A 23,110-nucleotide genomic window follows, 5' to 3' on the forward strand; every position below is an offset into this window, starting at 1 on the left:
TGAACATCTGGAAGCTCACGCATGGTTCATGTACTGTTGAAGGCTGGCTTGGAGAATTTTGAGCATTACTTTGCTAGCATGTGAGATGAGTGCAACTGTGGGGTAGTTTGAACATTCTTTGGCATTGCCCTTTTTTGGGACTGGAATGAAAACTGACCTTTTCCAGTCATGTGGCCACTGCTGAGTTTTCCAAATTTGCTGGCATATTGAGTGCAGCACTTTCACAGCATCATCTTTTAGGATTTGAGCACTGGAATTCCATTACCTCCACTAGCTTTGTTCGTAGTGACACTTCCCAAGGCCCACATGACTTTGCATTCCAGGATGTCTGGCTCTAGGTGAGTGATCACACCACCGTGGTTATCTGGGTCATGAAGATCTTTTTTGTATAGTTCTGTGTATTCTTGCCACCTCTTCTTAATATCTTCTGCTTCTGTTAGGTCCCTACCATTTCTGTCCTTTATTACTCATCTTTCCATGAAATGTCCCCTTGGTATCTCTATTTTTCTTGAAGAGATCGCTAGTCTTTCCCATTCTATTGTTTTCCTCTATTTCTTTGCACTGATCACTGAGGAAGGCTTTCTTATCTCTCCTTGATGTTCTTTGGAACTCTGCATTTAAATGGGTGTATCTTTCCTTTTCCCCTTTTCCTTTGCTTCTCTTCTTTCCTCAGCTATTTGTAAGGGCTCCTCAGACAACTATTTAGACTTTTTGCATTTCTTTTTCTTGAGGATGGTCTTGATCACTGCCTCCTGTACAGTGTTATGAACCTCTGTTCATAGTTCTTCAGGCACTCTATCAGATCTAATCCCTTGAATCTATTTCTCATTTCTACTGTATAATCGTAAGGGATTTGATTTAGGTCATACCTGAATGGTCTAGTAGTTTTCCCTACTTTCTTCAATTTAAGTCTGAATTTGGCCATAAGGAGTTCATGATCTGAGCCATAGTCAGCTCCAGGTCTTGTTTTTGCTGACTGTATAGAGCGTCTTCCTCTTTGGCTGCAAACAATATAATCAATCTGATTTCGTTATTGACCATGTGTAGATGTCCATGTGTAGAGTCGTTTCTTGTGTTGTTGGAAGAGGGTGTTTGCTATGACCAGTGCATTCTCTTGGCAAAACTCTGTTAGCCTTTGCCCTGCTTCATTCTGTACTCCAAGGTCAAATTTGCCTGTTACTCCAGGTGTCTCTTGCCTTCCTACTTTTGCATTCCAGCGCCCTATGATGAAAAGGACATCTTTTTTGGGGGTCAGTTCTAGAAGGTCTTGGGAGGTCAGATGGTTGGTAATGTGGCCCTCAAGAACCAGCTTAGAGAGGAGTTCTGCAGCCACTCTAACAAGGAGGAGGCAGTGAGGACAGTTTGGTACCAGAAAATAGCTGAGGTAGGGACCCTCCTTTTCATTACCCCTGGGGAATTCTGCCCCGGATTTAACAGCAGAAGTTAGTATAAACCCACTGAATACCTATGTTATTGGATGAATATAGTTATTTTTTGAAAGTGGGAGTTCATATACATAGGTCTTACTCTATTAGGCACTATCTTAAAAAAATACTTATCATTACCACTCTCATTTCATAGATGAGGAAACAGAGAAGTTATTTAAAGGTTAAGTGGCAAAGCCCAGGATTTGAATTCAGGTGGTTGGGCAGCAAAATCCATACTCTTCACTGCTTTGTGAATGCTGCTTCTCACTTCAAGATTAGGTCTAATCTAAAGACGACTCTCCAAAAAAACTATTTCCTGTGACCTAGACAATAGAGATAGGGAATACATAAAAACCACAAACAAAAATTAAAATACTACTGTTGTTAGTTCAGCAGAATGTGATAAACAACCAGCACCCAATATCATTGATACTAAGAGAAATTTTCTACTTAATAAGATTTGAGGTACTTAATAACCATCACTGTAATGGGAAGGGTCAATTAAATAGTTTGACATAATTCCCTATGTCAAATCAAGGCTCAGATAGGCATAATTTAGCTGGTGCTAGCCACCAATACCCACCCACACACAAATATACACACCCCCCTTCCCTACCTCTACCAACATATCAACAAGTAATTTTTTAACATCCAGTGAAGTTTAGTTATTTTGGAGAATAAAAATATTACCTTTTTTTTTTTTTTGACCCTGAGGCTTGCAGGATCTTTAGTTCGCTGACCAAGGATTGAATCTAGGAACTAGAAGTGAAATCACTGGGTTCTAACCACTGGACTGCCAGGGCATTCCCTATTTTTTAATTACACACTGATTTCCATATTCATTTATATTACTAGACAATTGATAAAATACTTTGTACATCATCCCTGAATAAAATCCCAAGGCACAACTCTAGCATCTCACTAGATCTTTAATTTTATTTATTTATTTTTGGCTGCACTGGGTCTTTGTTGCTTTGAAGGGCTTCCTCTAGTTGCAGTGAGCAGGGGCTCCTCTTTGTTGCAGCGGGCGGGCTTCTCACTGCAGTGGCTTCTCTTGCTGTGGAGCACTAGGTGCGTGGCTTTAGTAGTTGTAGTATGCGGGCTTGGTGGCTGTGGCTCGCAGGCTCAGACACTTCACAGCAGGTGGAATCCTTCAGGACCAGGGATTGAACCAGTTTCCCTTGCACTGGCAGGTGGATTCCCATCCACTGTGCCACCAGGGAAGTCCTCACTTGATCTTGATGTCAATATTAACTAAAAGCCCAATGCCTCTCCTTCTGAAGCCCAAAGATTATTTAGGTACACCTTTCACAAAAATATTAGAATCTGAAAATTGATGACTTCCTAAAAGGGAATGGGATGTAAAAGAGAGGGTAGGGTAGATGAGGAAAGAGAGGGAACTGTATTGTACTTTAATTAAAAAAAAATTAATTTATGTACTTAGGCTGGGCTGGGTCTTTGCTGGCTGCTCGTGAGCTTTCTCTAGTTGTAGGGAGGGGGCTTCTCACTGCCGTGGCTTCTGTTTCAGAACACAATCTCTAGGGCACTTGGGTGTCAGTAGTTTCAGCATGGGGGCTCAGGACTTGTGGTTCCTGGGCTCTAGAGCACAGGCTCGACAGTTGTGGCACACTAGCTGTGGGCCTAGCTGCTCCATGGCATGTGGGATACTCCTGGATCAGTTCTCAAACCTGTGTCTCCTGCACTCGCAGGCGGATTCTTTACCAGTGAGCCAGTAGGAAAGCCCTGAATTGTACTCTTAAAAACATGGTTTCATTGAATGATCACAACAGCATGGAATCACCCTTGTTTTACAGCTGATGGAACTATGAGTAAACAGTGGGCAGATTTCCACCCTCCTCCAGTTCTCTATTTAAAGATCACCTCTAAAGATTCTTAGTTCAGTTGCTGCAATTCTTCTAATTTATAATTTACTAATATACCACTGAGGCTGTGCCTGATACAAACTCAATCTACTAGCACATAGCATCCAGTGACAGAGAAGCAAATTCATCTAACTTACCTTGTGGAGACTGGGGCTTCCCTGGTGGCTCAGATGGTAAAGAATCTGCCTGCAACGCAGGAGACCTAGGTTCAATCCCTGGGTTGGCAAGATCCCCTGGAGAAGGAAATGATTACCCACTCCAGTATTCTTGCCTGGAGAATTCCATGGACAGGGGAGCCTGGCAGGCTACAGTCCATGGGAACACAAAGAGTTGGACGCGATTGAGCGACTTTCACTTTCACCTTTTGGAGACTACCTAACTTAAACGCACTAACAGCAGAACACTACCACACAAGCAGAGGTTAGCAATTTCTGAATCAAAAGTAATTTCTGGATCATTTCCTCAGAAAAATACACAACTGTAAACTGTCTTGCATGTGATTTACGTTTATCTAAAATTTACAAATAATTCCAGGGAATTTATAGAGTCTACCTGTAATCCATTAATAGACCTAGGATTAAGAACCTGTTTATCAGGTTTAAGAATAGGAAAGACCCTGGGACTTCCCTGGTGGTCCAGTAGTTAGAGGACTCTGCACTTCCACTACAGGGGGCCCAGGTTCAATTCTTGGTTGGAATGAGCCTCGACTGCGGCCAAAAAATAAAAAAAAAAAGAATCAGAAAGATCTCAATTAGCAAGAAACAACACAGGTACCTAACTGGAATGCACACTAGATCGGGAGCTAGAAGTGGTTTCTTTTTCTTTTTTTTTTAAATGTTTTATTTATTCGGCTGTGTTGGATTGTAGTTCTGACATGTGGGATCTAGTTCCCTGACCAGGGATCAAACCCAGGCCCCCTGCATTGCAAGTCAGAGTCTTAGCCACTGGACCACCAGGGAAATCCCTAGAAGTGGTTTCAAAACAGTTTTGCCATTTCTAGAATTGTGTGACCTAGAATAAATCATTTACTTTTCTGAGCCTCAATATTCATTGGTTAAATGAGGGAACTATATTAAATAATTTTTAGTTGCCTCTAAAATCTCAGAACTTTCTTTCTTTAGTTAAAAGTGAGAGACTAAGTGGCTACCAAACAATTTTTATTGAGGCATAATTTGCATACAATAAAACTTTCACATGTACTCATTTAAGTATACATGTCAACGAATTTTGAGATATCTATATACCCAAGTAACCACCACTACAATCAAGATACATTACCGGACACTCCATTATCCCCCAAAATTCTCTATACTTCTTTCAGTAAATCCCACATTCAGCCCTCCATAGACTAGGTTTGACCTTTCTAGGAACTTTTAACAGGAGGCAATATTTATCGAACATACTAAGTGCCAGTCACTGTGGATTACCTCAAATTATTCTCAAAATTCTAAAAGGAGACAGGTTCAGGGGATTTAATTTACTGGAGTTCACATAACCAAGTATATGGCAGAATTATATTTAAAATCTAGTCTACTAATACTTGCCTCTAGAATCAGTGAAACTTACTTAGTCCACAGGACTGAAATCACAAATATCCCAAGCTGAAGAAATGTAATATTTAAGAACCCAATACAGAACTTTAACCTTGATATTCTGTTGCAGTTGGATATGAGTAAACAGTGAGATCAATGCACATACCCAGAAACAAAGTCATCTATGAGAAGTCTGATTTGGACTATTAGTTATCCTCAACACTTTCAAGATCAGAAACAAGATCAATTATATTTAATTATATGCTCATATATAACCTGCTTAAAGTCAGTAGTCCTTTTCTTTTAATAGATTAAAGGAAAAAAAATGTTTAAAAAAAGTTTGTACTATCAAAATTCAGGAAGGACTCATTCTCTTCTTACCTGTCTATTGGTTTGTATGTGGAAAATGTTATTTCAAGTAAAATTTTTTCTTTCAATGAAGCCTAACATTCAAGGGCCAAAAAAACAGCTGTTGGTTTTCTTATCAATGAATATGTGACAGTGAATACAAAATGGAATTAGACTGAAATAAAGATTATTTTCCAAAGTCTGGAGAAGGCTCAACACATGGCTTTTGGTGTCTATATAATGATGATACAGTAAGAAAACTCACTTTCTTAACAGTGTCAAAGGGAAATACCAAATTAGCTTAATATTCCTCTCTTTATAAAAGAAGGGCCAGAATGTTCTTCAAAATAACTTTTTAAAAATGGAAGTGAATAAACAAAGAAAACTTGGTCAACTTGCTTAAATCTTCAACAGGAGACAAAGAAGGAGAAGGAGATAGTGTCTAAATTAGATTCTTCAGAGTGCATAATGTTCTTTTTACTTGCTAAAGAGGAGGGTATCTGGGTGTCCAGCACTGCTTCAACAAAGAGATATGAAATGACTAATGCAGCTGTTGGTTACATAGAAAGTGAGGGAAAAACAAGGGTTTAAGGATGTTAGAACTGTCACTGGAAATTTTTTAAAAAGCGTACACAGTGCATCTCCTAAAGGCTTACCTTTGGCTGTTTTAGATCACTAGCATAACATTCGTTACAGAAGACCCATGGTATATGTGAAAATTTGTGATTCTATTAAGCTGAAGCAAACTTCAAGGTCCATAGCAAGTGATTTGTTACTTTGCTGACACAAGAATTAGAGTCCCAAGGCTGAAGTCTGGGAGCAAGTCATTTAACCAGTGAATAAACCCAGTCAACCACTGAGCACTTTCTTATTCTTATTTAACACAATCCTGTGTGGTACTTCTATTTGTCAGATTTGAGAATGTAATTATATTCTGTGATGGCAATAATGAAGATGTTAGGATGAAATATTCTGTAAAGAATGAAAAGAGTCTGACCTACTTGAAACTATTGGCATAATAAAATATTACAAGAGTAAAAATTTAAGATATATCCTAAATGATCTCAATTCCTCCAATCAGTGAATAACATACTACATTCATATGTGATCACATTCTCCTTTGATACTACTGTCTCCCTAGATGAAGTCATGATTTATATGCAATTTAAAAAAGAAATAAAGGTATACACAAATACAAATTTTCATCATTAGACAAAAAGTAAGCATCTTCTCAAGCAGTTTAGATTATTGCAGGCACTGTTGCATGTCTTATTGACACAATTTTTAGTCAGGAATATACACCATCAGAGGATGAGATGGCTCAATGGCATCACCGACTCAGTGGACGTAAGTTTGAGTAAGCTCAGGAGTTGGTGATGGACAGTGAGGCCCTGGTGTGCTGAAGTCCATGGGGTTGCAGAGTCAGACATGACAGAGCGACTGAACTGAACTGATACACCATCAGTGTCCCTTTACCCAGATGAGAACAATACAGTCAGTTTAGCTTAAAGGAAGGCACTAAAGGATTGGGAAAGGGGTGGCTCAACTTTTTTTGCTTCAGTCTCTTCATTAACCAAATATTCCAGTGAATAAGCGGTACAAATGAGCTTAGAGCTTTTGTGTAGTCCAAACAGCAAAACAGGTGAAAAAAGCATCAAAAGTTCAATTTCTTAATAAAAGTAAGTCACTGTAAATTTAACTGAAGAAACATGCATTGAATATTTTAAGTAATGAACCAGAGCTTTAATGGCTGTTTGAAAGATGTATTAGGGAGCAACTGAAAGAAAAGAAGTTGAATAGGCAGAGACTGCTGAGGCACAGGGGAAACAGCAGCTTGGTATCAAAGCCTAGAGAAATCACAATCAGATTTTCAGACACAGACAAGCCAACCTTAGAATTGTTTAAACCGTCCCCTCCAACCAGCAGCAACCTCATTTTCTGACTGGCTTCTTCTCATATTAGTCACTGAGTCCTGTCCAACTCTTTGCGACCCCTCCGTCCATGGAATTATCCAGGCAAGTATACTGGAAAGGGTAACCATTCCCTTCTACAAGGGGTCTTCCTGACCCAGAATCAAAAGCCAGGTCTCCTGCATTGCAGGCAGATTCTTTACTGTCATATTACATGTAAAGTGTGGAAGAAACAAAAAAGCTGGAGAAACTGCAGTCACCTAGTTAAGAGATTATATAAAAGGTATCTCAGCCCGTGGAAAGTTCCAAACACTTTAGAAACATGGTACCAGGAGGCAGAGACGCCACTAGCCCTGGCAATGACAAGGCTGCCTGTAACCTAGTCACACCAACTCACTTTTAAACTTTAAATTTAACTTTTGTTAAACTTTTTTAAATTTAACTTTTGTTAAATTTAATTTTTGTCCTCTATTGAGGATTTATGTCATTTTACCTGGTAATGCAACTTCAGTATATTATTCTCTCTTTAAGCCACTTCGCCTTGATGCAACTGAAAAAAGTTGGATGAGCATTCAGAAGAGTATGCTCAAATCACATGATCCTGTCTGCCCATCACGGCTATTCGCTCAGTTGTCACCGCCCTCATCAATATCCAGGCATTCAGCAAAAATATTTGAGCCAGGAACTGTCCTGGCACTGAAGTAACCATGTAAACAGGATCTAGATGATCCCTGTCCCTGACCTCAAAAGGGGGACAAATATGAAACAAGTAAATGAAGCAAAACTTGGGAAAAGTTTAAGTAGAAGAGATGGAACGGTGGCCAGTTGTAGCTGGAGCCTGCAGAGCAATGTGAAAGTCGAGACTGAAAACAGGAGTAAGGAACATAAACGCTCAGGTAGGGCCTTGCAGACAATGCAAAGTGTTTGGGTTTTACTTCAACAAAACGGGAAACCGCAGGATTACTTCAGCTAGGTTGTGTGTGTTTGTGTGTGTGTGTGTCGCTCAGTCGCGTCCGCGACCCCACGGACTATAGCCTGCCAGGCTCCTCCGTCCATGGGATTTTCCAGGCAAGAATACTGGAGTGGGTTGTCATCTCCTTCTCCAGGGGATCTTCCCGACGCAGGGATCGAACCCAGGTCTCCCGCATTGCAGGCAGACTCTACCCTCTGAGCCACAGTGCATGGTTATTAGGAGTTTACACTGTTTTTCTTGGTCAAAGATCACGCTGGTAAAACAAAATGTGAAAAAAGGTTTTAAACGCAGAGGACCGTAAGTCAGACATCCTAACTAGTCACTTGTTCAGGTCTCGGATTTTGCATCTGTAAAGCAAGTGGTTTGAGCTAGAAGCCATTTCCTCCCCGCTGCGATGTGCCTAGGCAGGGAGTGTCAGATGCACCTCGTAAGTCCCCTCGCCCCCGCCAACGCCCGCACGCAAACGGCGGCCTAAAACTGTTGGTAGAGCAATGAATCAATGAATGGCCCCTCTGGGCCGCAAGGGAGGCGCTCCAGCCGCGCGACCAGGCCCCGGGGCCAGAAAAGAACGCGCTACGCGGAGCCAGAGGCCGCGAGAGCCGGCCGGCGGGGAGAGTGGGGACCGGCTCCGCCGCAGCCAAGCTCGGCGAGGAAGGGGGCCGGGGCCTCGCGTGTTGAGGGCTGGAGGACTCCCGGTCTGCCATAGGGAGCTAGGAGAGAAGGCCGAAACGCGGGGCTGAGGAGGGGTTTGGGGCCCAGGCCGGGAAGCTCAGCCACTTACCGCAGCCGTCGCCAGACTGTGCATGTTGGGAGCGGACGCCGCTCTCCTCCCACCGCCGGACGCGCCAAGCCGCGTCCCAGCTTCAGCGCCTCTGCCGCCGAAAATGATGAGACGTCGCAGCCGCCATCCGCCTCCGGCTCGCTCCGCCCCCTCCGCAGCCCTCTGACCTTTCACCTCTGACCCCGCCCACACACCCTCTTCCCGCCCCCCCCTCAGCTCCTGGAGTTAACAATCCTCGAGTCTGTTTTGTCCCTTCAGGACCGGAAGGACACCCGCCCCCTGCTAGTGTCCCCCATCCCCAGCTTGGAGCAGGTATCTCCAGAGAGGGGCGTGAACTCTGAGCTCCCTCCGGAGGCCAGTGAAGGGCGGGAAAAACCAGGCAGTCCGGGAGGACAACTAGTGCGCATGCCCAACTGGACTCTGCAGGGGGGAAATGGTAGGCAGGCGAAAGTGCGTGAAGTAGAAAGTGCGCGTGCGTACTACGGTCAGGGCAGGGGGCGGGGCTACCTCGGCGAGATTTCGCCTGGTACTGGGGCGGGGAGAGGGCGTAGAAAGGGCGGGGTTTCCAGGCTTGGGCGCACGCGCTTCTCCTGGTCGCGTCGGGTGTGCGTGCGTGCGTGCGTGCGTGTTTGCGTGTGGTCACAGTTCCCGCCATCAGCCGCTCTCCCTGACTGGGGGAGTGAGCGGCCCCTCTCAGTGCCCGGTGTCCCTTCCTTGTTGACCCCCAGCTCCTCCCCCTTCACGCGGACTCCGAGCTTCCGGCAGGCCTGTCCGAAGCTCCGACTCGCAGGCACAGGTAAGGCGGGCACGGCGAGCGTCTCTACGGAGCCGTTTTACCCTGCACCCCCCGCCCTCTCGCCCCGTGCGGTCCGCCCACTCGGCGTTCACTCTCCTGGAGTTCGCCGGCTGCTGTTCAGCCCGCCCCCATTCCCGTGACGCCCCCTGTCGCCTCACAGGTACTCCACTTGGCTTTCCCCCACGCTTTTCATCTCCTTTGACCGGGTCTTTACTGTCACTCGCTCCCCTCGCGACCCGAACCTCGCCCCTCTTTGCTGGGGCTGTCTTCCGTCACTCGCCTCTTTGCGAGGCCTGCTATCTCTTCAGGTGACTTCCGTTGCCGCATGTCCATCGGGCCTTGGGATATGATACTGTTTCACTTTCTTGGCTATTTTTTCACCTCTCTCCTAGTCATGTTTCACTCAGAGGCATGGATTATATATTTTTTTTCGTGCCTTTGGTTGTTCCCCATCTCTAGTTATCAGATCAGGTTGTCAGGTTTACCTAGTTTAGGTCATGATCTGTGAAAGGAAATAATAATTGATGACGAAATCCTCTGTCTAGAGAGTTGGTCTGTGGGTGGTTTTGTAATTCTTTGAAATTTAGGCTCTGTGTAAATGCCTCTTGGGGGTGGCAGTGTCTGACAAGCCTCTAACTGTAAGAGCTGTCTTAATAGATGATGTCAAGTAGGCAATTGGATTATACTGGGGTTGGAGCTTAGCTGTAAGCTGGGTGCATAGATAAATGTGTGTATGTGTGTGTGTGTATATATATATATGTATATATATATAGACATCATCTGCCATGTTGATAGTAATTGAAGCCATGGATGTGGATGAAATTGCCTGAGGAGAGTGCATTGCTAGAAAGGAAAGGGACCTAGGATGGAGCGCTGAGAGATACTTGATGTTTAGTAACCGGATAGAGGAGTACAAGTTTTGCCGAAAAGGTGAAAGAAGTTACCAATAATGTTGAATTCTGTTGAAAGGTAAAGATAAGTGAGGACTGAAAAGCCTGTTGACATCAAAGTAATCGGTGATCATAGTGAGAGATGTTTGATGGAATAAAATGGATTCTGGGTGCAGTCTTGTTCTCCTTTCACTGTTCCCTTCCACCCTAAGCTTTAGATTCTACCTGTATGTTGATGGTGAAGGAAAGGGAAGCCCGGTGTGCTGCAGTCCATGGAATCGCAGACTTGGACACGACTTAGTGACTTAATGACAATAGAGGACTTGAGAAGTTTTATATCCAGTGTGTTTCCTCTGTTTTCTGCTCAAAATCTAAATAGCCAACTGTCTGCTGGACATCTTAATTTGATTTTTTTTTCCCTTAGGAGTTTCAAAAGAACATACCTGAAACCAGTCTTCTCTCCATACCTAAATGTGTTATCTTCCAGTATCCCATTTTATTAAGTGGTATATCCATTTACATAGTCTAGAACCTTGAAAACCATTCTTGCCTTCTCGTCATCCCATGTATCTATACCCTCTTCAGGTTCTATTTATTGTATTTCCATTATGTGTCTTGGATTTATTTCTGTACATCTTCATTATCACTTTTGTAATTCAAGCCACAACACTTTTTCACCTGGACTTAATGTTCCTTATATTCTCATTTGTAAAATGGGAATGATCACCTTGTTGGACTGCTATAAGGGTTAAATGAAATAACCGTGGTAAGCACACCACATAAAATAAATAGCCAGTGAGTATTTTTTTTTTTTTTTTTGCCAGTGAGTATTAACTATTATTGTAATTGTTGTTATAAGCTGAATCACTTCAATACTGTCCTATCTGGTTCTCCTAATTGCTTTCATTCTTGCTCCTGTCACTCTCTTCCCCAAACCCAAACAAACCACATCAGTTTTCCACTTAGCAGTAATATGTCATTTGGCTGCTTAAAAACCTTCAGTGGATTTCCCATGACTAAATATTTATTACATTTAGGGTAAAATTCAAAATCTTTACTATGGTCTGTAAGATTCTGCATAACCTTTTTCTTTCCCACTTCATCTTGCACCATTCTCTTTTCCCTCACTAAACTCCAGCCACAATGTTTTTCATTTGTTTAGTTACACCAAGTTATTTCCCATCACAGAACCTTTGCATGTGTAGTTCTGGACTGTTCCAGCATGATTATCTCTCAGTTAACTCATTCTTCAATTTTCACCTGAAGTGGTACTTCCTTAGAGAAGCCTTCTCTTGATATTCTCTAACCAGTATCCCCCTACCCCATCCTAAATTAGGTACCCTGTGATAATTTCTCACCATGCCCTGAACTTTATACCATATTTCAGTACTTTCAATTATATATTTACTTGTGTGGTTATTTAAAGTCTGTCTTTTACTAGAATATGGGTTAGAAATGATTTCATTTCTATTTCTCAAGAATTTGTTGAAATGAATAAGTAAATTGGAGCTTGCTAGAAGAACCATCAGGTCTTTGGGAAACACCAGCTTACTGATATTTTTGTCATCTGATGACAAGCACCTTTTTTCACCCCGCAGACAAAGGATGCAAAAAAAGAGAGTTTCCCTCTTTGGGCAATATTACCCGTTCTTAGGTCAGAATCATTCAGATTTTAGATTCTTTGAATTGGAGAAAAACTTCATTGAGGTCAACTTCTCTTTTTACTTTCAGCCGCCACACAATTTTATCTCTTTGTGCATTAGCTTTATGGCTCATTTTAGGAAAGAAAGCCCTTAGAAATCAAAGCAGTGGTTTACATATTTTAACAACAGGTTAAACTGTGAAACCAGTAAAGATGAAGTTTCCAAAAATACATAAAGTAAAATTTCATGTTTAAGTAAGTGGCTGGTGGTGGTTATGGAAGAGAATACCAAAATTTAATAATTTGTGTGTGTAGAACAAAACTTGTGTAGAGAAATAGAAAATTAAAAAATAGGAGTGCCAAACACAGAAGCATTTGGATTTATTTGATAGGTAGTGATGAACTGTTAAAATGTTTGAGAGAATGTTTCAATTAAGCAAGATGAATAAGTTCTAAAGATAAGCTGTGCAGCATTTGTGCCTATAGTTAACAGTACTGTATTGTACACTTAAATGTTTGTTAAGAGGATAGATCTCGTGTTTTATATTCTTACCACAATAAAATTTAAAAAAAATTTTTTTTTAATGTTTGGGAGGGGAATTAGCCTCAGCAGCAAGTATTTTAGCATTTACTAAGTACCTGTTGTTTTGTTGGAGTAAAAAAGAAAATAATAAGACAGGTCCCCTCCCTCTCCCCCTTCCCCTTTAGAGAGAAAGTTGAGGAGAGAACTAGTGCACACTTTAGTTGCTGTGCTAAGTCAATTCAGTCATGTCTGACTCTTTGCCACCCCATGGACTATAGCCTGCCAGTCTCCTCTGTCCATAGGATTTTCCAGGCAAAGATGCCGGAGTGGGTTGCCATTTCCTCCTCCAGGGGATCGTCCCAACACAGGGATCAAACCCACATCTCTTATGTCCCCTGCTTTGGCAGACGGGTTCTTTACCACTAGCACCACCTGAGTTGGTAAGAGATTAAAAAAAGTCCTTAGAAAGGGTTATTACAAGATAAATGATTTGTTGGATAGAAAAATCTTGAGAGAATGAAGACTGGAAAGTGGTTGCTACGAATCTTTGAGGATGCAATATAGTTAGTTAAGTCGCTCAATCGTGTCCAACTCTTTGTGACCCTGTGGACTGTAGCCCACCAGACTCCTCCATCCATGGGATTCTCCAGGCAAGAATACTGGAGTGGGTTGCCATTTCCTTCTCCAGGGGATCTTCTCAACACAGGGATCGAACCTAGGTCTCCCGCTTTGCAGGCAGACGCTTTAACCTCTGAGCCACCAGGGAAGCCCTAAGGATGCAGTATGGTAGCAGTTAAAAATATGAGTTCTGGTGTGTCTCTTACTGACTCTAAGTAACCATGGATAAATTACCTTATCTGTCTAAGCCTCAGTTTCTTCATTTGTAAATTAGTGATATTAATAATCCCTGTTCTTCAGGATTATTGTGAAGATTATGAAATATTGCATGTATGGTGCTTCATACTGTGCTTGGTAAATGTTGCATAATAAATATCAGGTGGGAAAGATTAGCGAAGTGATATGTTTCTGAATTTGGGTGGTAGTGATGAATGACTTTCAAATAAATAAGAACAAGGCTAAAGCTGATGAGATTTTTTTGCCTAAATGACAAATGTGGAAAGACAAATGTAGGAAAGTCTGGGGAATCTCTTAAAGAGGACATGGACTGTGTCATGTTCACATTTGTGTCCCTACCACAGTGCCATCAAACTGGAGTAACTCAATAAATGGTTTTTTACCAAGTGAACAAAGAAGTTTAGAGTTGATGGTAACAGTCAAGAAGGTAGTGAGACGAGTGTTTGGGTAGAAGAACTTCAGGGAAAGTTGAGGCTTTTAAGAGGCCTAAATTTGAGAAACAAACCCATGAATTTAGTTTTGAAAGAAAAGTAAGAACCAAGTTTACCCATCTTTTGAAATTTGTATCAACATCTTTTGTAAGTGGTATTTTAAGATTTAAAACCATGATATGTAACAATGTTTATAAAGTGAACAAAAGAAATACTGTTTATTTCACTGCCTTCTCAGTTTCAAAATGTAACAGGAATAAATAAACCAAGATACAAATTGATCTAGGTGCAGGCTCTGGGAGTCCCTCATTTTGCACAGCAGATATATTCCTAAAGTTGTTGAGTCTGTGTGCATGTGCGTGTGTGGGGGGTATGTGTACAAGTGTATCTTGAGCGTTATACTTTAAATGTTTTCAGTAGTTTATGATTTTTAAATAGAGAGTTAATCTTTGTTGTGTAAATGAGCACTTTTTGAAAATTGTAATCTTGTAAATGAGATTTTTTTTTTTAAAAAGGCACACTTATATTTTCTTTAGCTGAGTTGATGGCACCTGGAGAACTGGCATAGCTGCAGAATATGAGTAGTTCCCCAAGAAGAGTGCATTGCCTTTGGCACAAGGATCAGAATAAAGGTGAATTGCTATTACATAGGGTTTTTCAGTAAAAGTCTCTGAAAAGTAAGTAATGTTTTTATTTTGGATATACATGTTTCCAAGAGTATGCCAACTAGCAAGAACTGACCATTTTCTTCTATTTTGTAGTAGTAATTTTTGTGCTTTAGCATGCTTTCTTAAACCACAGAATACCCTCTGCATAAGAATGTTTTCAAAGCAGTACCTAAAATAAGAGCATTTAAATAACTGTAGAGGGTATAAAAACATTTTTGCCAATGTTATTGAGCTTTCACAGATTGCTCAGAATTAAACAGTGATTTCAAGAATGGTGAAGAAATTTAGGGAAAAGCAAATCTCTTTGGATGTACCTAAAGAATAATTGGTTTTTCTTCTACTTTGTCTTCCTAATATCACTTTAACAGTGAATTAGCATTACAGAGTTTAATGAAACCTTGTCTTTGTTAGGTTCATAGAAAGTTGAACTGTTACTGGATCATGCTAGATACTTGAAGGGAAACTTAGTGTTTTTTTCTCTTAACCAAGTAGGGCAAAGTCTGATAATATGATCAGTGTACAAAAGTAAATACAGTTAACTCATTTAATGCAAGAGCAGACAATGGACTGGTTTGAGACATTAAGAAAAAGTTTTATTGATTCTGCCAATTTTATGTCTTGTACCTTTTAGGCTTTTTCTCTTAGAGAGAGATTACTAGTAGAAATGGTTAAGAAAATGTTCAATATCTGAAGTAAAATTTTATACACCTAGCCAAAACTCTGCATCAGAGTATTTGAGAATTTTATCTAGAGAAATCATGGATTACATGTAGAGAGAATTATAGAGGGAAACAGAAGTAACCAATAAAGTTTTTTCTTCCATACTTTATTGAACTTTGAAATCTTTATCTCCAAATCTTGTTAAATAATCTAATTTTTTAAAATATGTTTTTGTTGGAGGAATTCAAGGTCAATGTCCTTTATTTACTTTTTGGTCTGTAAGGAAGATACTGGGACAATGGGGTTTTAACTATTCCCTTATAATTTGGCATCCTAAATGTATAAGAAAAGATGAGATAATTTGATAAGCCTCTTAAAGTATAGTTTCTTCATTGAGCAGTAGATTGTATGAATCCTGGTTTAGGCACGTTTGCTAATGTTTTTTGTTTTAATAATGTATTCTGCAACTACATATTCTTGTTTTTCATAAATGATTTTTCTCATTGATACGTGGAGAGCTTTGCATTTAGGAGAAATTCAGATGCACATAGAAAAAGCCTGGAAATAGTCTTCAAAGAATGAGATATATAGCACAGAATGATGCTTCTGTAAAGAGCTTAGTAAATGTAATCCTGTATTGGCCATATAAAAGGGATTTATGGTTCTAGTATCTGCTGCTGTATATTTTAACTATAAAATGATAAAATTGATTGTGCTGATCTATTATTCTTGAATAATGAGGTGGTTTCTTGTGTGCCAGACACTGTCCTCATGGGGATGCAAAGATAAAGAACATGTTCCCTGTCTTCAAATAACAGTTTTCCATTTTCATTTGGTGGCTCTCTGTGGGGAGCACTGGGGTGGGCTTCTCAGCATCTGTCACACCCCAGCTGATAAGTCTAGGACAGTTGGGCCTGTCTTCTATCCCACATAGAAGAGAGAGACAAAGGGCCAAGTAGGTAGTTTATAATACAATGTGATAAATGCTCTACTAGAGGTAAACGCAGGGTACAGCAGAAGAGCAAAGCATTAAATGCTCTCAGTGTGTATATGGGATGAGAGAATAATTGAAAGATAGCTAGAAGGGACTTCTTAGAGAAGATAATATCTAAATTGAGTTTTGATTTTATAGCCAGGAGAATTTTTAAAGGGGGGTTGTGGAGGATGGGGAGAGTAGGTAAAAAATCCTCCAGATGTAGACCACAGTGTATGCAAAGGTATAGTGGCATGAGAATATATGCCTTTTTAAGGAAAATTGTAAATCGTTTAGATGGCTGAATTTGGAGAGTCTCTTGGGGTTAGAGAGGTAAGCAGGGCCTGAGTCATGAATGGTGTTTATGTCATGTGAATGAGTAGATTTTATTGTGAGGGCATGTGCTGTGTTGTGCTCAGTTGTTCAGTCATGTCCAACTCTTTGTGACCCCATGAACTGTAGCCTGCATGGGGAGCTGTTGAATGATTTTATGGATCGTGATGTGAGTTAATCTGAAGTTCATTATGAAGATGTCTGGAAGGTATATAGAGGTTAAATTGACGACTTTACCTTCCATTTCCAGTCCAGTACTAATAATCATCAAGAGAGGTGTTAAGGATAACTCATGTTTCTGGCATGGACAACTGGAGTAGAAGAGGGATCACATATTCATGGCAGTGCTATGAGATAGAGTGGAAAAAAGCTCAAGGCTATATCCAAGCAGTAAAGCACTAAATTATTAATTGTTAAAAAAAAAAAAAAAAGGCTTCCCAGGTAGCTCAGTGGTAAAGAATCCTGTCAGTGTAGGAGACTCAGGAGATGTGGGTTCGATCCCTGAGTTGGGAAGATCCTTGGAGGAGGAAATGGCAAGTATTTCCAGTATTCTTGCCTGGAAAAATCCCACGGACAGAGGAGCCTGGCAAGCTACAGTCCATGAGGTCACAAAGAGTCAGACATGACTGAGGATAAAAAAAAAAAAAGCATTACAAACACATTGCTGATTTTGTAGTTACTGGTTGGAACAAAATGTCACATTAACAGACAGGTCTGTGAACAACAGTGGCCTCTATTACTTTGATGGATTCATACACCCAGCTAATTAGAGTATATAAATCTGGCCACAATTAGGCACACAAAAAATTCGATCAGTGAATAATAATAGAGGACTTACGATGCAAAATACTCTAAACAATTCAAAGTGTTTTCATATCTCTCTTTAAATTTATTCCTAGCTGTTTGATATATAGCACCTAGGGGCCTTGAACTAGGGTTCTCCAGTCTATATGCTACCTCTAGGTGGGTTTTGTTTGATTTGAAACTTTGAATTCATTGTCCAGAATTTAAAATGGGCAGTTTGACATTTTCTTGATTGCATTTTCTTGAAGAATTAGATGATCTGGTAATGCTGGGTTCATGGCAAAGCTGGCTAGATTTGAACAGACATTTTCATATTTTGCCTGTCTAAATCGTTTGTGTAACCTGTTTAGCCTCTATTTAGCCTCTGTTTAGCAGTGAGTTGGTGACCGTTGTTAACAAGTTATTTGGGATCTTTGGAGAAAGAGTTGTTGCAGACAAGGAATAAATTCAGAAAGTGGGCACTAATTTCATTCATATTGAAGCTGCTGTCTATTGAGTGCCTAATGAGTGTTAGCAATATTTCATTTAATTCTGCAACACTATAGCATTGCTATTTTACAGCTGAGAAAACTAGTGGTGAGGAAAAGTAAGTTAAAAGTAAGTGATGGAGCTGGCTTCTGATACCTAGATCTAGTATGTTTTTCCTTTGTATGTATATTACTGTTTTTAGCTTTTCTAGTTGAGTTGTTTAGGCAGAGGCAAAGTTTAACGGTTTTTAACTTATTAAATTATAAACAAGAATCTGTATTAGAGTCCATGTTTTTAGAGATTTGAAGGCTGTAGTGTAAATTTCATTTTAATTTTATTTGCGTATATGTGTATAACACTACTTGATAATCATTTTCTGCTGTTTAATTGTATTTACTTGCTGACATCTGTTAAGCTAGTTTTAAGAGTCTTAGACATTCTGTCATATCTATAAGTATCAGAGAATTCACTTGGGAAATTTAAATATTTGTGAAAGATAAAATTGGTAAAGATTCTTTGCAGGACTGGTAGAGTTAAACATAAATGGTAGGTGGATCTTAGGAAGGGGTTTTTTTGGTTAGTTTTCCCTAGAGAATAAATGATTTTCTCTAATAATGTAGTTGTTTAGGTTAAACTAATTTGATTATTCTGACAATTATTTATTCATATAATATGTTTTATACATGTGGATATGCTTAGACTACCAACTGATAGAAGGAATTGTTTGGTCATATGATTTGATGTTTCATTAGGAACTCAATTTTAAAAACTGGAGTCAGCTGACTGAATTTTTTTGTTGTTGTTGTTACTTATATTTGAAATTTAAGATCCTTTAGAATCATGAAGGAAGGTAAAAAGTTGGCCATATTGCCATGGGCACTCACATTGAGAATGGAATCTTTAGTATTCCTAATTGTCATACAGTGACAGCAGTATGGTTGTTAATGCTGCAAAATGCAAAATTTAGACACTAAATGGACTCAGGTACGTGGCTAAGGAGAGAACATGTACAGAAAAAATAAAAGGTGGGTAAATTCAATCACTGAACATCAGTGACTGCTTCATTTGTTTTTCTTACCAGTGCTATCCAGCTAATCAGAGCCTTTGAGGATATTTAATAAAAGGTAGTTTATTGGAAATGGAGAAAAGGACGTATGATGATTCATTAAATGTTCTCTTTCAAACTCTTGTTTTAATCACTAGTAAGTTGTAACTTATTATTTTATTTTTCTTCCTTAGAATCTGTCAGGTGAAGGTGTATTTTTTCTTTTTAATTTGGCTAGAAGCAATTTATTTTTAAAGAAAATATGTCTCCTCTGAAGATACATGGCCCTATCAGAATTCGAAGTATGCAGACTGGGATTACAAAATGGAAAGAAGGATCCTTTGAAGTTGTGGAAAAAGAAAATAAAGTCAGCCTAGTAGTTCACTACAATACTGGAGGGATTCCAAGGATATTTCAGGTATTACCAAAGTTTGATTTGGAATAGACCTTCAATCACATCCTTTAGTGAACAGGTATTCTCTGCCACACTAAGTATCATAGTACCCCTACTAGATTACTATTTGTTTAATTTTCAGGGCACTAATATTATTACAAACTATTCAGCAAAATTGTTGATGGTGTATAATAAAGAGTAGGAAGTAGTCACCATTGTTGAAAAGAAAGTGGTGGGAAGAGGAAGCAGGGAGAAACTGAGTCTGGATGCTGTCTAAGCTATTAGGATAACTTCAGTTATGTTCCCCGCTTCTGCACTGCACCCCTCCCCCCCGCAGGCAACCAACATATGTGATAAATTCATCACTATTTAGTATTAGCTTTTAATAGGACTCATTAGTGTCTTTTTAATTTCTTCTTCATAATTAATGCTGCCAAAGGTTGTGGTATGGACCATTCAAGGATGATATTCAGGGTCATCCTTACAGCTGTTTTCCTGTGTTAACTTTTTTTTTTTTTAATTATTTATTTATTTAGCAGCATTGGGTCCTAATTGCAGCACACAAGATCTTCATTGCATCATGCAGGATCTTTTGTTGCAGTGCAGAGATTCTTTAGTTTTGGTGTGCAGACTTAGTTTGCTTTGAGGCATGTGGGATCATAGTTCCCTGACAAGGGATCAAACCCAAGTTCCCTGCATTTTAAGGCAGATTCTTAACCTTTGGACTACCAGGGAAGTCCCTCTTGTTAACTTTTGAAGGACCTCATTATTTTATCACTGTAAAAAATAATTTTGTTTTCACTTCTTTCTTGTGCAGCCAAGAATTACTTCTGTTGATATGAGTTGAACTTAATGTCTTACATTTTCTGCACTTAAAAATGCTATATTTGTTAATTAGAGTATATAAACGTAATATTCTAAAGTACTCTTTTGAAGAGCAGTTTATAAAACTTTATGCTTGAGAACTTTAGCTGAAGTAAAATTTCCATTTATATTTGCTTCTAAACTATTGGAAGTAAATTGGTTATGATTTTATGTATCAAAAGGATTCTTAAATAGATTGTAGGAGGTGACATGGGTAGTAGAAACAATAGTTTCTACCACATTTATATGCATATGACCATCTCAATGAAAGATTTTTTTTAAAACAGATTCAGTCTTTCAGTCCTCAACTCAAATTAGCACTCAGTAAGTATTTAAATATTTAAGCAAACATAGATCTTTAGAAGCATGATGAATCTACCTGTGATTAAACTGTCATCTCAGTTCTAGATCAGTTTTGCATTCAGCATTCATTTGTTAATCACCTGTAGATTACTGTGATAGGTACTGTGCTAAGGGCTGAGAATACAGAGCTGAGTGAGGCACTTTTCCTCTCAAACTTAAGAGTAACCAAATGCATTCTCAGCTGTAAAAATACCTCAGAGATACTGATGTAACATAAAGAAGGAAGTGTTTTGTGCTCTGAGGATTTAAAGGGTAGGTAAGAATTTGCTAGACACAGTGAGGGTAAGGTGAAGATGATTTCTATAATGTACAGACCCATGCTAGTGTGAATGAACATTCAGGAAAACAAAATTATTTTAAAGTAAATGCACAGTAGAGAGTGAATGGCAGTAGTGGAGGCTAAGAGCTACATAGAAACCAGATCTTGAAATATCCAGATCTTCTATGTCATAGTAAAGGGAACTTAGTTACTAGGGAGCCAAGAATCTTAAGTTTAAATTCCTTTGGCAGCTAGGCAGATGACTTTCAAGAGGTAGTGGGAGAATAAGGACATGTAAGAGGTTATTGTGGGAGTTCAGATGAGAAATGAAAGTCTTGAGCAAAGGATAAGACAGTGGAAGAAGCAAAAGGAAGAAAACAGATTTAAAGAGATTTCAAGATTTAATTCATTAGATGGGGGCGGTGAGAGAAAGACCTACTTGAGTCTAAAACCTGTCATTTAAGTTTGAAATATAAATTAAGTCTGGTAAATTGTTTTTTCATCTTTATCTAAAAATTGTCACAAGGTCAGTTCAGTTTAGTCGCTCAGTCGTGTCCAACTCTTTGCAACCCCATGAACCGCAGCACACCAGGCCTCCCTGCCCATCACCAACTCCCAGAGTCTACCCAAACCCATGTCCATTGTGTCAGTGATGCCATCCAACCATCTCATCCTCTGTCTCCCCTTCTCCTCCTGCCCTCAATCTTTCCCAGCATCAGGGTCTTTTCCAGTGAGTCAGCTCTTCGCATCAGGTGGCCAAAGTTTTGGAGTTGCAGCTTCAGCATCAGTCCTTCCAGTGAACAGCCAGGACTAATCTCCTTTAGGATGAACTGGTTGGATCTCCTGGCAGTCCAAGGGACTCTCAAGAGTCTTCTCCAACACCACAGTTCAAAAGCATCAATTCTTCTGTGCTGAGCTTTCTTTATAGTCCCAACTTTCACATCCATACATGACCTCTGGAAAAACCATAGCCTTGACTAGACAGACCTTTGTTGACAAAGTAGTGTCACAAGGTCAATTATCCCTAATTTTAAAAATTGTGAGATGCTTTTACTTCTTTCTTTATGCTGTTCAGAGGGTATATCTTCAGCAAAAGGCAACTTTAGAAACCTCTGTATATGCCTGCTGAGGGAGAATGTTAGAGAATAAGGGTGACTAATTGGGAGAATTATTAAGATAAAAAATTCAAGATTTATTGATTTAGTCTTGGAAAAATTTCAACCAAGAAAAAATAAAAGTGATCACTTAATAGCATATATCCAGAGTCTGGAAGAGTATAAGAGAAATATTGAACCAGTTCTGGGGAGCGGGAGAAGTAAGCTAAGAGAGTTCCAGAGAACTTAGGAGCATTGTGATTGAAAGTTAAATGAGCCTGCTTAGATAGTTTTAAAAAAGAAAACAAAAAAGGTGTTCTGATGTTGGTAAAGGTTTATATTGATGTATTTTTGAGAAATAGAATTCTTTTGAGGAATATAGTTTGGATCAGAATATCCTTTTTCATTGCAGCTACATAAACCACTTGCTAGATATTTTATAAGCTTTTGTTTAAAAAGAAAAAAAGCCTCTAATCCAATATGACTTTCTAAATTGGTGATGGTATAACCATCAAGTGTTAGAAAATTAACTTCTTTGTTTTTGTAACTATACCTGAAAATATGCAGTTCCTACCAAAAAAGTCAAGAGTGTTTGGATTACTCTGTAAACTTTTAATAGTGTGTGCCTCTCCAGAAGTGAAATCTTTGATTTAAGTGTATCAAGAAATGGAAACTCTTTTTGGTTGGGTAAAGAAAAAACTGAATTAATATGGAAAAGAGTAAGAAATGTATCTTGGAACATATAAAGTTTAGTCTTCATTGTACAACTTATTATGCTTCATTATAATTCATTTTTAATGATACTCTTCCTTTTGTGTTGATCAGCTAAGTCATAACATTAAAAATGTGGTGCTTCGACCCAGTGGAGCAAAGCAAAGCCGCCTAATGTTAACTCTACAAGATAACAGCTTCTTGTCTATTGATAAAGTACCAAGTAAGGATGCAGAGGAAATGAGGTTGTTTCTAGATGCAGTCCATCAAAACAGACTTAATGCAGGTAAGCACTAATCATCCGAGGGTCTAACATTAGCAGTTATTAAAAAATATTACTAGATTGTAGGCCAGTATCCCTCATGAATATTGATGCAAAAATTTCAACACAATACTAGGAGACCTAATTCAACAGCGCATTGAAAGGATTATGTACCATGGCCAAGTGGAATTTGTTTCTGGAATGCAAGAATAGTTTAAGAT

At 39.4% G+C, this 23,110-nt stretch overlaps 2 protein-coding genes across 9 annotated transcripts in view; one reads left to right on the plus strand and one right to left on the minus strand.

Moving 5' to 3' along the window:
- CNOT9 (CCR4-NOT transcription complex subunit 9) overlaps nt 1-9,198 on the minus strand; it is a 30,744-nt gene extending 21,546 nt beyond the window's left edge. Inside the window, exon 1 of the mRNA XM_043910060.1 lies at nt 8,855-9,198. Within this exon, the coding sequence (XP_043765995.1) occupies nt 8,855-8,878 (24 nt within the window). The 5' untranslated portion in view covers nt 8,879-9,198. The remainder of the gene's footprint in view (nt 1-8,854) is intronic.
- Nucleotides 9,199-9,399: 201 nt separating this feature from the next.
- USP37 (ubiquitin specific peptidase 37) overlaps nt 9,400-23,110 on the plus strand; it is a 91,504-nt gene continuing 77,793 nt past the window's right edge. The window contains exons 1-4 of one of the 8 annotated variants that reach the window (XM_043910057.1): nt 9,400-9,650; nt 14,528-14,668; nt 19,137-19,360; nt 22,742-22,913. In XM_043910057.1, coding sequence (XP_043765992.1) covers nt 19,205-19,360; nt 22,742-22,913 — 328 coding nt within the window. In that variant the 5' untranslated portion in view covers nt 9,400-9,650; nt 14,528-14,668; nt 19,137-19,204. Of the gene's footprint in view, nt 9,651-9,720; nt 9,811-14,527; nt 14,669-19,136; nt 19,361-22,741; nt 22,914-23,110 lie in introns of those variants that run through there. The other 7 variants (XM_043910055.1, XM_043910051.1, XM_043910053.1 and 4 more) reach the window with 7 other exon arrangements.

The sequence above is a fragment of the Cervus elaphus genome, chromosome 8 (assembly GCF_910594005.1).
Source record: "Cervus elaphus chromosome 8, mCerEla1.1, whole genome shotgun sequence".
Classification (NCBI taxonomy): domain Eukaryota; kingdom Metazoa; phylum Chordata; class Mammalia; order Artiodactyla; family Cervidae; genus Cervus; species Cervus elaphus.